This window comes from Oncorhynchus clarkii, chromosome 7, assembly GCF_045791955.1.
Source record: "Oncorhynchus clarkii lewisi isolate Uvic-CL-2024 chromosome 7, UVic_Ocla_1.0, whole genome shotgun sequence".
NCBI lineage: Eukaryota > Metazoa > Chordata > Actinopteri > Salmoniformes > Salmonidae > Oncorhynchus > Oncorhynchus clarkii.
In genome coordinates, this window is record NC_092153.1 from 11,336,232 (window position 1) to 11,348,782 (window position 12,551).

The 12,551-nt window shown below is 43.6% G+C and overlaps 1 protein-coding gene across 2 annotated transcripts in view; it reads left to right on the forward strand.

The window, feature by feature from the left end:
* The window catches only part of LOC139412864 (lysine-specific demethylase 6A-like), a 55,944-nt gene that overhangs the window by 17,257 nt on the left and 26,136 nt on the right, over positions 1-12,551 (forward strand). For both annotated transcript variants that reach the window (XM_071159645.1, XM_071159646.1), the window contains exons 4-10: positions 1,648-1,697; positions 2,824-2,882; positions 3,450-3,570; positions 4,303-4,357; positions 10,894-10,928; positions 11,530-11,623; positions 11,751-11,976. In XM_071159645.1, the coding sequence (XP_071015746.1) occupies positions 1,648-1,697; positions 2,824-2,882; positions 3,450-3,570; positions 4,303-4,357; positions 10,894-10,928; positions 11,530-11,623; positions 11,751-11,976 (640 nt within the window). The remainder of the gene's footprint in view (positions 1-1,647; positions 1,698-2,823; positions 2,883-3,449; positions 3,571-4,302; positions 4,358-10,893; positions 10,929-11,529; positions 11,624-11,750; positions 11,977-12,551) is intronic.

Genomic DNA, 12,551 nt, shown 5'->3' on the forward strand with positions numbered 1-12,551 from the left:
GGCGTATGTCTCTATCAGTTTTGCACATCGAGAGATGTAAAACAGCTCGAGCTCAGTGAGGTTGGATGGAGAGCATTTGTGAACAGCAGTTTTCAGTTCTTTCCACAGATTCTCGATTGGATTCAGGTCTGGACTTTGACTTGGCCATTCTAACACCTGGATATGTTTATTTTTGAACCATTCCATTGTAGATTTTGCTTTATGTTTTGGATCATTGTCTTGTTGAAAGACAAATCTCCGTCCCAGTCTCAGGTCTTTTGCAGACTCCATCAGGTTTTCTTCCAGAATAGTCCTGTATTTGGCTCCATCCATCTTCCCATCAATTTTAACCATCTTCCCTGTCCCTGCTGAAGAAAAGCAGGCCCAAACCATGATGCTGCCACCACCATGTTTGACAGTGGGGATGGTGTGTTCAGCTGTGTTGCTTTTACGCCAAACATAACGTTTTGCATTGTTGCCAAAAAGTTCAATTTTGGTTTCATCTGACCAGAGCACCTTCTTCCACATGTTTGGTGTGTCTCCCAGGTGGCTTGTGGCAAACTTTAAACAACACTTTTTATGGATATCTTTAAGAAATGGCTTTCTTCTTGCCACTCTTCCATAAAGGCCAGATTTGTGCAATATACGACGATTGTTGTCCTATGGACAGAGTCTCCCACCTCAGCTGTAGATCTCTGCAGTTCATCCAGAGTGATCATGGGCCTCTTGGCTGCATCTCTGATCAGTCTTCTCCTTGTATGAGCTGAAAGTTTAGAGGGACGGCCAGGTCTTGGTAGATTTGCAGTGGTCTGATACTCCTTCCATTTCAATATTATCGCTTGCACAGTGCTCCTTGGGATGTTTAAAGCTTGGGAAATCTTTTTGTATCCAAATCCGGCTTTAAACTTCTTCACAACAGTATCTCGGACCTGCCTGGTGTGTTCCTTGTTCTTCATGATGCTCTCTGCGCTTTTAACGGACCTCTGAGACTATCACAGTGCAGGTGCATTTATACGGAGACTTGATTACACACAGGTGGATTGTATTTATCATCATTAGTCATTTAGGTCAACATTGGATCATTCAGAGATCCTCACTGAACTTCTGGAGAGAGTTTGCTGCACTGAAAGTAAAGGGGCTGAATAATTTTGCATGCCCAATTTTTCAGTTTTTGATTTGTTAAAAAAGTTTGAAATATCCAATAAATGTTGTTCCACTTCATGATTGTGTCCCACTTGTTGTTGATTCTTCACAAAAAAATACAGTTTTATATCTTTGTTTGAAGCCTGAAATGTGGCAAAAGGTCGCAAAGTTCAAGGGGGCCGAATACTTTCGCAAGGCACACTAATTAATTTTAGAGACGCAAAACGATCCCACCGTGTCGAAAGAACAAGTTATCTGTCCATATTTATAAAAATGTAATTGAATTGTGCATAAAAACAGTATGGTAACAGGGTTTCTGTCACACTCGATTTACCTCCCTTTATTTGTTATTTTTTTCCTTGTCCCCCCCACCTGGGTTAAAAACTGAATTAAACTTCATTTCAGTTAGATGCAGTTGTCCCCAACTTGGCATTGCTGAAAACAAAGCTGGTCTTATAGCAAAGTTAGTTGGTGTTAACCTTTTGGTATGTCTGGTATTTTATATCCCTCTTCTTTCTTTCACAGCATTATCAGCATACCAGAGGTACTACAGCTTACAGTCCGACTACTGGAAGGTGAGAAAATACTACTGAAGGACACGCACTCTGAAAGCTTCCGCATGCTTTGGTTTCGGCTGGAGCCTATTCAAACTGAACAAATGTGCTCACAAACTCCCTTAAAAGACCTTCGCTTGGAAAAAATAGAGAAGGCGACAATAGCTCTGTTTGTCCCTCTTTAGACGCAGTAGCCAGTATACACTTCCTCAAAATAGTCCGAATTAAACTAACTCAAGTTCTTTCATTTAATTTGGATGTTTGTGTCAGATCTTAGTCGTGTAATTTACATCTAAGATGTTTGGTGCAGTGTTTCTCAAGTGAAATGTGCATGAAAACGAGTCGTCTATCCTTGATGACAAACACTTAATTGAAGAATTCCTACAATTGACCAAAGATGGGCGAAGAGGCGTAGACTTTGGCTCAACTTCAGCTTGCCACGGAAAAAAATGTAGCGTGCACGAATAGCTGAAACACCGTTGCCAAAGCTCACAATGAACAAACACGTCACAAAATGTCGTCATAATATATGAACAAACTGTTCCCAACAGTTTCTGATGGGGAAGCATGTGGACACCTTTACTCTCACACTCTTATCTGTGGAGCTCTTATGTCTCCATTCTACTTCTACTGCAGATTATATTCTGCTCATGTTCATCCTCAACCTACCAAGGTTAACCCATTCACATCGCACCGGCCGACCAACCAGACACAGGAAGTGTGTGTGGTTATGATTCAGGGGTTTATCTGGAGGCACGCTGTGGGTTGTGGCTTTCAGATTAGACTCATTCTCTGCCGTTTTCTGTTTGAGTCGAGAAATCTGTGGTGAGATGTGAGCATTTGGTAGGCCTACATGGTGATTCCATTTGAGCGGCGGCCAGCAGAGACGATCCCCAAAAGGCATCTAGTGCAGTAACCAGTCATTGCACAAAGAAAGACTTCTATTGTGGTTAAAATGAATGGTCCATAACTAATGACGACAGATTAAGACGGATGCCTTATAGAGTGGGTTTCTGGAAGGGCTCCTATGCAGACAACATGTCTGGGCTGCAGCCATTTTGAAAGCGTTGTTTTGTGTAGGCGTGTGTGTGTGTGGCCTGTAACTAATTAGTCTTAATGGTGCTCTGTGTGCATCTGCCTCTTCCAGAATGCTGCCTTCCTATATGGCCTGGGCATGGTCTACTTCCATTACAACGCCTTTCAGTGGTGAGTAGCTGTTTTATACTACCTAAGTATGGAGGACTAGATTATGATGGTGTTACAGGTATTATACCTGTGTGTGTGCGCATGTGTGCGTGCGTGCATGGGAAATAAATGTGTATGGTTGCTATGGTGACGCCGTCACCAGTTGCATCCCACATGGCACCCTATTTAATTTTATAGTGCACTTGTTTTGACCATGACCCCTACAGGCCCTGGTGAACAGTAGCGCATAGGGAGCCAGTTGGGAAGAATCCCAGTTTTAATGATGTTGTGAAGAAACCAGGAAGAGCTCCAGTTTTAATCATGTTGTGAAGAAACCAGGAAGAGCTCCAGTTTTAATCACGTTGTGAAGAAACCAAGAAGAGCTCCTGTTTTAATCACGTTGTGAAAAAACCAGGAAGAGCTCCTGTTTTAATCACGTTGTGAAGAAACCAGGAAGAGCTCCTGTTTTAATCTGTGTTCTCTGTTCAACACTGCAGTGCTGACTCTTCATCTTCTCTGAGTGGCGTCTCCCATTCCTAACTTGGAATATATTTATTCTCTCTCTCGCCATCTCTTCTCCTCCCCCAGGGCGATTAAAGCTTTCCAGGAGGTGCTGTACATCGACCCCAGTTTCTCACGAGCCAAGGAGATCCACCTGCGACTCGGCCTCATGTTTAAGGTCAACACCGACTACGAGTCAAGCCTAAAGGTACTCTGCCTGCCTCTCTCCTCCACCAGTGGAGCCACCACAACATTTCCCACAGGACATCCAGGGAGGAACATTAGTGTAGAATGATTTAAAAAAATATATATAAAAAAAAATGTTATGTTGGCACCTTATTCTATTGATCAGGGATGGGCCACAAAATCTGAACTCATTATGGGGGTCTCAGTGGCTCGTGGGTCTGTGTACCCACATCCATACCCACACATGCAGCCAGGTCTTTTGGGGGATCCTATGCACAAAGTAGTTAATTTCATGCAATTCTACTCATTTTGCCATGGGGCGGAGAGAAATGTTTGCATTTTTTTATATTTGAGTGAGACTAACAAACAACCAATGGGGGACTGTAAAGAGGACTTGCACAGTGTGCAATCTCTTCATCAGTTGCCCACTCCCTTGTTCGTTCTCTCCTGCTCTCTAATTGCAGTGCAGAAAGTGACCAAGGGGAGAGGCAGCTTGCTGAAGAATTGATTTCCTTGAGTCTGACAGTCAGGGAAAAGGAGTGTCTCAGTGCATGGGGATTCATGTACAGGAATGACCTTTTGCATTATTCTTTTGTTTCTGTGTATTTCTTGTCCTTCAGTGGATGTTAATGCCTTGATATTCTGTTCTGTCGACAGCATTTCCAGCTGGCTTTGATTGACTCCAACCCCTGTTTCTGTGTATTTCTTGTCCTTCAGTGGATGTTAATGCCTTGATATTCTGTTCTGTCGACAGCATTTCCAGCTGGCTTTGATTGACTCCAACCCCTGCACTTTGTCCAAAGCTGAAAGTAAGTAGTGTGAATAAAGATAATTCGGTAATGCAAGTTTACTTTTTTAAATATGCATGTTGATGTTCATTTGAGATTTAACTACAGAGATGTACTGGACAAATTGGCCAACTATGTTGATTGAGAGTAGGGATGGGCATGCGTAATGGAGTACTCAAACTGTTGTTATATATATATATATATATATATAAAATTTGCAGGACACCACAAAAATAAACCAAGTCAAGCATCACAGTTCTGCAGTCCCACAGTTGACAGTGCACGTCAGAGCAAAAACCAAGCCATGAGGTCGAAGGAATTGTCCGTAGAGCTCTGAGACAGGATTGTATTGAGGCACAGATCTGGGGAAGGATACCAAAAAATTTCTGCAGCATTGAAGGTCCCCAAGAAGACAGTGGCCTCCATTCTTAAATGGAAGAAGTTTGGAACCACCAAAACACTTCCTAGAGCTGGCTGCCCGGCTAAACTAAGCAGTCGGGGGAGAAGGGCCTTGGTCAGGGACGTGACCAAGAACCCCATGGTCACTCTGACAGAGCTCAAGAGTTCCTCTATGGAGATGGGAGAACCTTCCAAAAGGACAAGCATCTCTGCAGCACTCCACCAATAAGGCCTTTATGGTTGAGTTACCAGACGGAAGCCACTCCTAAGTAAAAGGCAGATGACAGTCCGCTTGGAGTTTGCCAAAAGGCACCTAAAGGACTCTGACCATGAGAAACAAGATTATCTGGTCTGATGAAACCAAGATTGAACTATTTGGACTGAATGCCAAGTGTCACGTCTGGAGGAAACCTGGCACCATCGATACAGTGAAGCAGCATCATCCTGTGGGATGTTTTTCAGTGGCAGGGACTGGGAGAGTAGTCAAGATTGAAGGAAAGATGAACGGAGCAAAGTACAGATAGATCCTTGACCAAAACGTGCTCCAGAGTGCTCAGGACCTCAGATGGGCGAAGGTTCACCTTCCAACAGGAAAATGGCCCTAAGCACATAGCCAAGACAACGCAGGAGTGCTGGCTTTTGAGGCTCGACCGGACCGGGGTATGTGTTGTGAAGCTAGCTACAATAAGGATTAGGCACAATAGTGGAATTTGCGGTTTGCCTTCAAAATAGAGGTTTGACAGTGATGAAAATGAATACAAATAGTATAATTATGCCCTATTTTTATTTTCAAGGCTTTCCTCAAGGTCCACTATTGTGGCTAATCCTTATTGTGGCTCGCTTCAAATAGATGGGTCCGACCACCACTTAATAAAATAAGAACTGTCTTTTAAGTAAGGGTTATTTTAGATGACAGGTAGCTAACTATATAGCTACTGAAACAATGTCGTTTTGCTATGTTTTTGGGAAGGACTTTGTTTGCATCCATGAGCTAGCTATCTTTTTTTTTTATGACCAGCACTGAAGGTGCTCAAGACAACTTTACCAGCATCATAGCATACGTATCCATGAATCGTTGTAAACAAATGAAATACAAGTGATGGTGTAATAACTACGTAAAAAAAATTATGATCTTGTTAAATTATTGTATGACGTGCAGTCATTTTCACGTCCTGATTGGTCAACAAGGTGATTTGACCTGTCAAATAGGGTTGGTGATTTGACCTGTCAAATAGGGTTGGTGATTTGACCTGTCAAATAGGGTTGGTGATTTGACCTGTCAAATAGGGTTGGTGATTTGACCTGTCAAATAGGGTTGGTGATTTGACCTGTCAAATAGGGTTGGTGATTTGACCTGTCAAATAGGGTTGGTGATTTGACCTGTCAAATAGGGTTGGGGATTTGACCTGTCAAATAGGGTTGGGGATTTGACCTGTCAAATAGGGTTGGGGATTTGACCTGTCAAATAGGGTTGGTGATTTGACCTGTCAAATAGGGTTGGTGATTTGACCTGTCAAATAGGGTTGGTGATTTGACCTGTCAAATAGGGTTGGTGATTTGACCTGTCAAATAGGGTTGGTGATTTGACGCGTCAAATAGGGTTGGTGATTTGACGCGTCAAATAGGGTTGGTGATTTGACGCGTCAAATAGGGTTGGTGATTTGACGCGTCAAATAGGGTTGGTGATTTGACGCGTCAAATAGGGTTGGTGATTTGACGCGTCAAATAGGGTTGGTGATTTGACCTGTCTTTTTGACATGCAAAGACCTAAACGGCGTTCCATAGAAATCCTGGTTGAGAATGAAACGACTGAACAAATGAACAACGAAACAGCACAGCAAGTAAGTGAGGGAAATAGGTTTTGATTGTTTTACTGGTAATGGGGACATACGTAAATGCCAACAAAATAACTTTTTGGTCAGTGTGGTGTATGTGTGTGTAACCGTTCTATTTAACTAGGGAAGTCAGGTAAGAACAAATTATTTACGATGACGGCCCGGACGACGCTGGGCCAATTGTGCTTCGCCCTATGGGACTCCCAATCACACGGTCTAAGTCACTGCATTTCAGTGCAAGAGGCATCACTACAACCACTGGTTCGAATCCAGACTGTATCACATCCCGCCGTGTTTGGGAGTCCCATCGGGCAGAGCACAATTGGCCCGGGGTAGGCCGTCATTGTAAATAAGAATTTGTTCTTAACTGACTTGCCTGGTTAAATAAAGGTTATACACAATGACCAACCAAAACGTTATTTTGTTGGCATTTACATAAGTCCCTATTACCGGTAAAACATAATGAAAACCTATTTATTTCACTTACTTGCTGTGCTGTTTCATTCTCAGCCAGGATTTCTATTGAACGCCGTTTGGGTCTTTTCGTGTCAAAAAAAATACACGTCAAATAACAGTATTTGATGTGTCAAATAAGCTTGTTGACCAATCAGGACCTGAATATGACTGCACGTCACAAAATAATTTAACTCAGTTATTACACATTGATTACACTGTCACTCGGATAAGGCAGGAGAAATACTCCAGATTTAACAGATTGACCCTAGCCACCCGACACTAAATACTGGAGACTGAGACAGGAGGGGTCAGGAGACACGGTGGCCCCATCCGATGATACCCCCGGACAGGGCCAAACAGGCAGGATATAACCCCACCCACTTTGCCAAAGCACAGCCCCCACACCACTAGAGGGATATCTTCAACCACCAACTTACCATCCTGAGAGAAGGCCGAGTATAGCCCACAAAGATCTCCGCCACGGCACAAACCAGGTGGGGGGGGGGGGGGGGGGGGGGGGGGGGCGCTAACCCAGACAGGAAGACCACGTCAGTAACTCAACCCACTCAAGTTACGCATCCCTCCTAGGGACGGCATGGAAGAGCACCAGTAAGCCAGTGACTCAGCCCCTGTAATAGGGTTTGAGGAAGAGACAACCAGTGGAGAGAGGGGAACCGACCAGGCAAGGGCGGTTCGTTGCTCCAGTGCCTTTCCGTTCACCTTCACACTCCTGGGCCAGACTACACTCAATCATAGGAACTACTAAAGAAATGAGTCTTCAATAAAGACTTAAAGGTTGAGACCAGATCTGCGTCTCTCATATAGGTGGGCAGACCATTCCATAAAAATGGTGCTCTATAGGAGAAAGCCCTGCCTCCAGCTGTTTGCTTAGAAATTCTAGGGACAATTAGGAGGCCTACGTCTTGTGACCGTAGAGTACGTGTAGGTATGTACGGCAGGACCAAATCGGAAGACGGGTAGGAGCAAGCCCAGGTTAGCAGTAAAACCTTGAAATCAGCCCTTGCCTCAACAGGAAGCCAGTGTAGGGAGGCTAACACTGGAGTAATATGATCACATTTTTTTTATTCTAGTCAGGATTCTAGGGTAGACGGAAAGTAGAGCATTGCAGTAGTCTAACCTAGAAGTAACAAGAGCATGGATGAATTTTTATGCGTCATTTTTGGACAGAAAACGTCAGATTTTTTGCAATGTTACGTAGATGGAAAAAAATCTGTCCTTGAAACAGTCTTGATATGTTCGTCAAAAGAGAGATCAGGGTCCAGCGTAACGCCGAGGTCCTTCAGTTTTATTTGAGACGACTGTACAACCATCAAGATTAATTGTCAGATTCAACAGAAGATCTCTTTTGTTTCTTGGGACCTAGAACAAGCATCTCTGTTTTGTCTGAGTTTAAAAGTAGAAAAGCTAGCTAGCTCATGGATGCCAACAATGTTCTTCCCCAAATCTGTTTCAGTAGCTGTAGTTAGCTAGCTAACTATATATCTAGGTGTCATCTAAAATAACCATAATTTATAAGACAGTTCTTATTTGATTAATGGTGGTCGAACGCATCTATGTGAAGCTAGCCACAATAAGGATTAGCCACAATAGTGGACTTTGCGGTTAGAAGCATGTCATTGACAGTGATGCAAATGAATACAAATAGTGGAATTATGCTATAATTTAATAGATCATGCTAAATGAGGTTTGAATGTTATATAAAATCAACTTGTTGATTTTTAAATCACACTGGATGTATTATACTTTAGAATTGCATTGGGTGCATACTTATTTCACTGTACAGCCTTACCTATGGATTGTGGATCAATGAGATGGGGTATCACTGTACTCAGTGACACCCAGAGAACATTAGCTCTTATTGCGGGACTCTGAAACAACTATGAGTTGAGCCACATTTATTGTCAACTTATGTGTATTGAACACTATTCCTGAGGAAAAACACTACTGCGTGAATGTTTTGGAGTCTGATAACTCTGAGGAGGACGTTGGGAAGAAATATCTTTGGTATTGAATAGACTGATATACCATTTAATTGATCCTCAATCCTTAGGTAAAGCTGTACAGTGCAATATGTATGTCAATACACACAATAGGCTGACTGGGGAGGTGATTTCACAGTCACAGTCCCGCGATAAGAGCTACAACGCCAATGTTTGCGTAAACTCTTCACAGTTGTGTTCTGTGGGTGTCAGAGTAGACTGATAATGCATTTCATTGCTTCACATTCCAACCTTGTTTAACATTATCTAGTATAAATGTCATGATTCCACCAATTTTTAACCTTCAACATCACTTTCAAATAGGTACTTTTATTTTGAAGGCAAACTGCAAATTACGCTATTGTGCCTAATCCTTATTGTGGCTAGCTTAACAACACAAACCGATCTGGTCGAGCTTCAAAAGCCAGATTATTCTAGCTGGCTGCTTATAACGTTAGCTTTGGGCAATGAATTCCATTATCTTGGCGTTAATGGATTTCACCTTGAGTTGTCTCGCTGAAATATTCTTTCTCTTTCAAATGACTGCTCGATCCACACAGCAGACATGGTGGGCTAGGTTAGGAATGCTGTGTTGTGCAAAATGTTACTTGGCGTCATTACGTCATCTACCTACATTATATAGGTATGCACGTCAGCGTTGACATCGGTTTTGCACATCGGTGTTAAACTAGACATCGGGCCGATACCGACGTTGACATTTTTAGCTAATATCATCCGATTCCGATATGTTCACTGATATATCGTGCATCCCTACTGATAACGAATCCTAATTGCTAAGTTGCCTCATAATAACTCTGTCGTCTGTTCACACTGCTATGCTTTATCTTGGCCATGTTGCAGTTGTAAATGAGAACTTGTTCTCAACTAGCCTACCTGGTTAAATAAAGGTGGGAGAAAAAAAAATTCAGGCAATAAAAAAATCAAGTGCCATTTTTTAAAATGAATTTGTTGAAACTGATTTTTTTTTTTTTACCTTTTAACTAGGCAAGTCAGTTAAGAACAAATTCTTATTTTCAATGACGGTCTAGGAACAGTGGGTTAACTGCTTTATTCAGGGGCGGAACGACAGATTTTTACCTTGTCAGCTCAGGGATTCGATCTTGCAACCTTTCGGTTCCTAGTCCAACGCTCTAACCACTAGGCTACCTGTTGCCATGTGACGTGTAGGCCAGTGACAACGCATCTCAATTTAATCTATTTTAAATTTGGGCTGTAATGCAACAAAATGTGGAAAAAGTCAAGGGGTGTGAATACTTTCAGAAGGCACTGTAGCTAACCCAACAACTGTAACAATGTATTTGATCAGAGTGAAATGAGGTGGCATGGTAGGGTTTATATCTAGCACACCGAAAACATTACACTGCATGATATTATTGTTATTTCATTTGGCTTTCTCCCCCTCTACTGGCTCCTATCGCCTGGAACCTGTTACCTAGGAGACCCCCAATTCCCGTCCCGCTGGAGTGTTTCCAATCAGGCACAGGGACAAACACACACATCCTCCCTCTCTTTCTCTCTCTCACACGCGTCCTTTCTATCTCTGTTACACACACACATCCTCTCTCGGTCTTTCTCACACATCAAGGGCAGTCTCACCTCTGTGTATCAGTCTGGTTGGGCTCATTCACTCTGCTCAGAGACACACAGTACTGCTCTACAGACAAGTCAACCTGCTGCCACCGGAGACAGCCTAGCAGCTCATCTGTTCAACACAGTGGATTAACTGCAATCATTTCTATTTTACTGGAGTCGTTCCATTTTGACCAGAATTTTGATGCTGAATGTTGGAGTTATTTTCTGAAGTAGCCAACAATTTGTATTTTTTTTTTGTCTTTCTCTTCCTCAGTTCAGTTCCACATCGCCCATTTGTATGAGATTCAGGTAAGCCTTGTCCTTTTCCTCTTATCTCATTGAATTGTGTTTGTACAGTAGCTACGTGCTTCCCGTTTCAGTAAGTATTCAACAACGCTGTTCAAGAATAAGTTACACTTGCCCTAAAATATTAACTATACAACTATTCTATGCTAGCTAGCGTTTTATCAGCTAGGCTAATTGATCTGAGAGAGCCTTGTGTTGTGATCAAATAACCACGCATCATATAAAATGGATGGGTTTCCCTCTCGGCCAGTTCCGTGTGGTTGCCATGGTAACAGGAGTCCCTATCTCGTATGCCCGTGTGATTCGTCTTTCACACTGCTTTGGCTTAAGCAGCAGCTCTTAAGAATCGGACCATGTTGGCTGACTGACTGCAGTAGCACCACAGGAGTGCAGAGCTGTGGGTCAGTCAGTGTTCTGCTGTGTCAGTAGGACGTTGCTGCAGCAGAGTCATTACATCCAGCAGTCTGTTGGGAGTAAAATGTCTCGGTGCAGGCTAGGGACACTGCTTAATCTGTCAAATATGGCACGTCATTTGTTATTCTCACCCTCCTTTTTCCCCTCTCTCTTTCTCCTTCCCTCGCTCTCGTTCTCCCGTTTTCTGCAGAAGAGATACCGGGCTGCCAAGGAGGCGTACGAGACCCTTCTGCAGACAGATAATCTCCCAGCACAGGTGAAGGCCACTACCCTGCAGCAGCTAGGTAAGACCACACACAGCCGATGAAAAGAAAGACTGGGTCTGGCACTGAATAAATGGATGGATGGGATAATGGCTAGTGATGGAAATGTTGACCTATTGTTCTGTGTTCTCCCCTCCCCCTCTACTAGGCTGGATGCACCACACGGTGGAGCAGCTAGGAGACCGAGCCAACAAGGACAGCTATGCCATCCAGTGTCTGCAGAAATCACTGGAGGCAGACCCCAACTCGGGACAGTCCTGGTACTTCCTGGGCAGGTGCTACTCCAGTATTGGCAAGGTCCAGGATGCGTTCGTCTCCTACAGGCAGTCCATAGACAAATCAGAAGCCAGTGCAGACACTTGGTGTTCAATAGGGTAGGCATTAGACCGTACGTCTGCTCTCTCTCTCGATCCGTCTTTGTTTTGCTCTATCACTCTCCCATATCTCTCCCTCCTTTGTCATTCTGTCTGTCACCCTTCCCACTCCTCTCTCTCTCACCATCCCATATCTCTCCCTCCTTTGTCATTCTGTCTGTCACCCTTCCCACTCCTCTCTCTCTCACCATCCCATATCTCTCCCTCCTTTGTCATTCTGTCTGTCACCCTTCCCACTCCTCTCTCTCTCACCATCCCATATCTCTCCCTCCTTTGTCATTCTGTCTGTCACCCTTCCCACTCCTCTCTCTCTCACCATCCCATATCTCTCCCTCCTTTGTCATTCTGTCTGTCACCCTTCCCACTCCTCTCTCTCTCACCATCCCATATCTCTCCCTCCTTTGTCATTCTGTCTGTCACCCTTCCCACTCCTCTCTCTCTCACCATCCCATATCTCTCCCTCCTTTGTCATTCTGTCTGTCACCCTTCCCACTCCTCTCTCTCTCACCATCCCATATCTCTCCCTCCTTTGTCATTCTGTCTGTCACCCTTCCCACTCCTCTCTCTCTCACCAT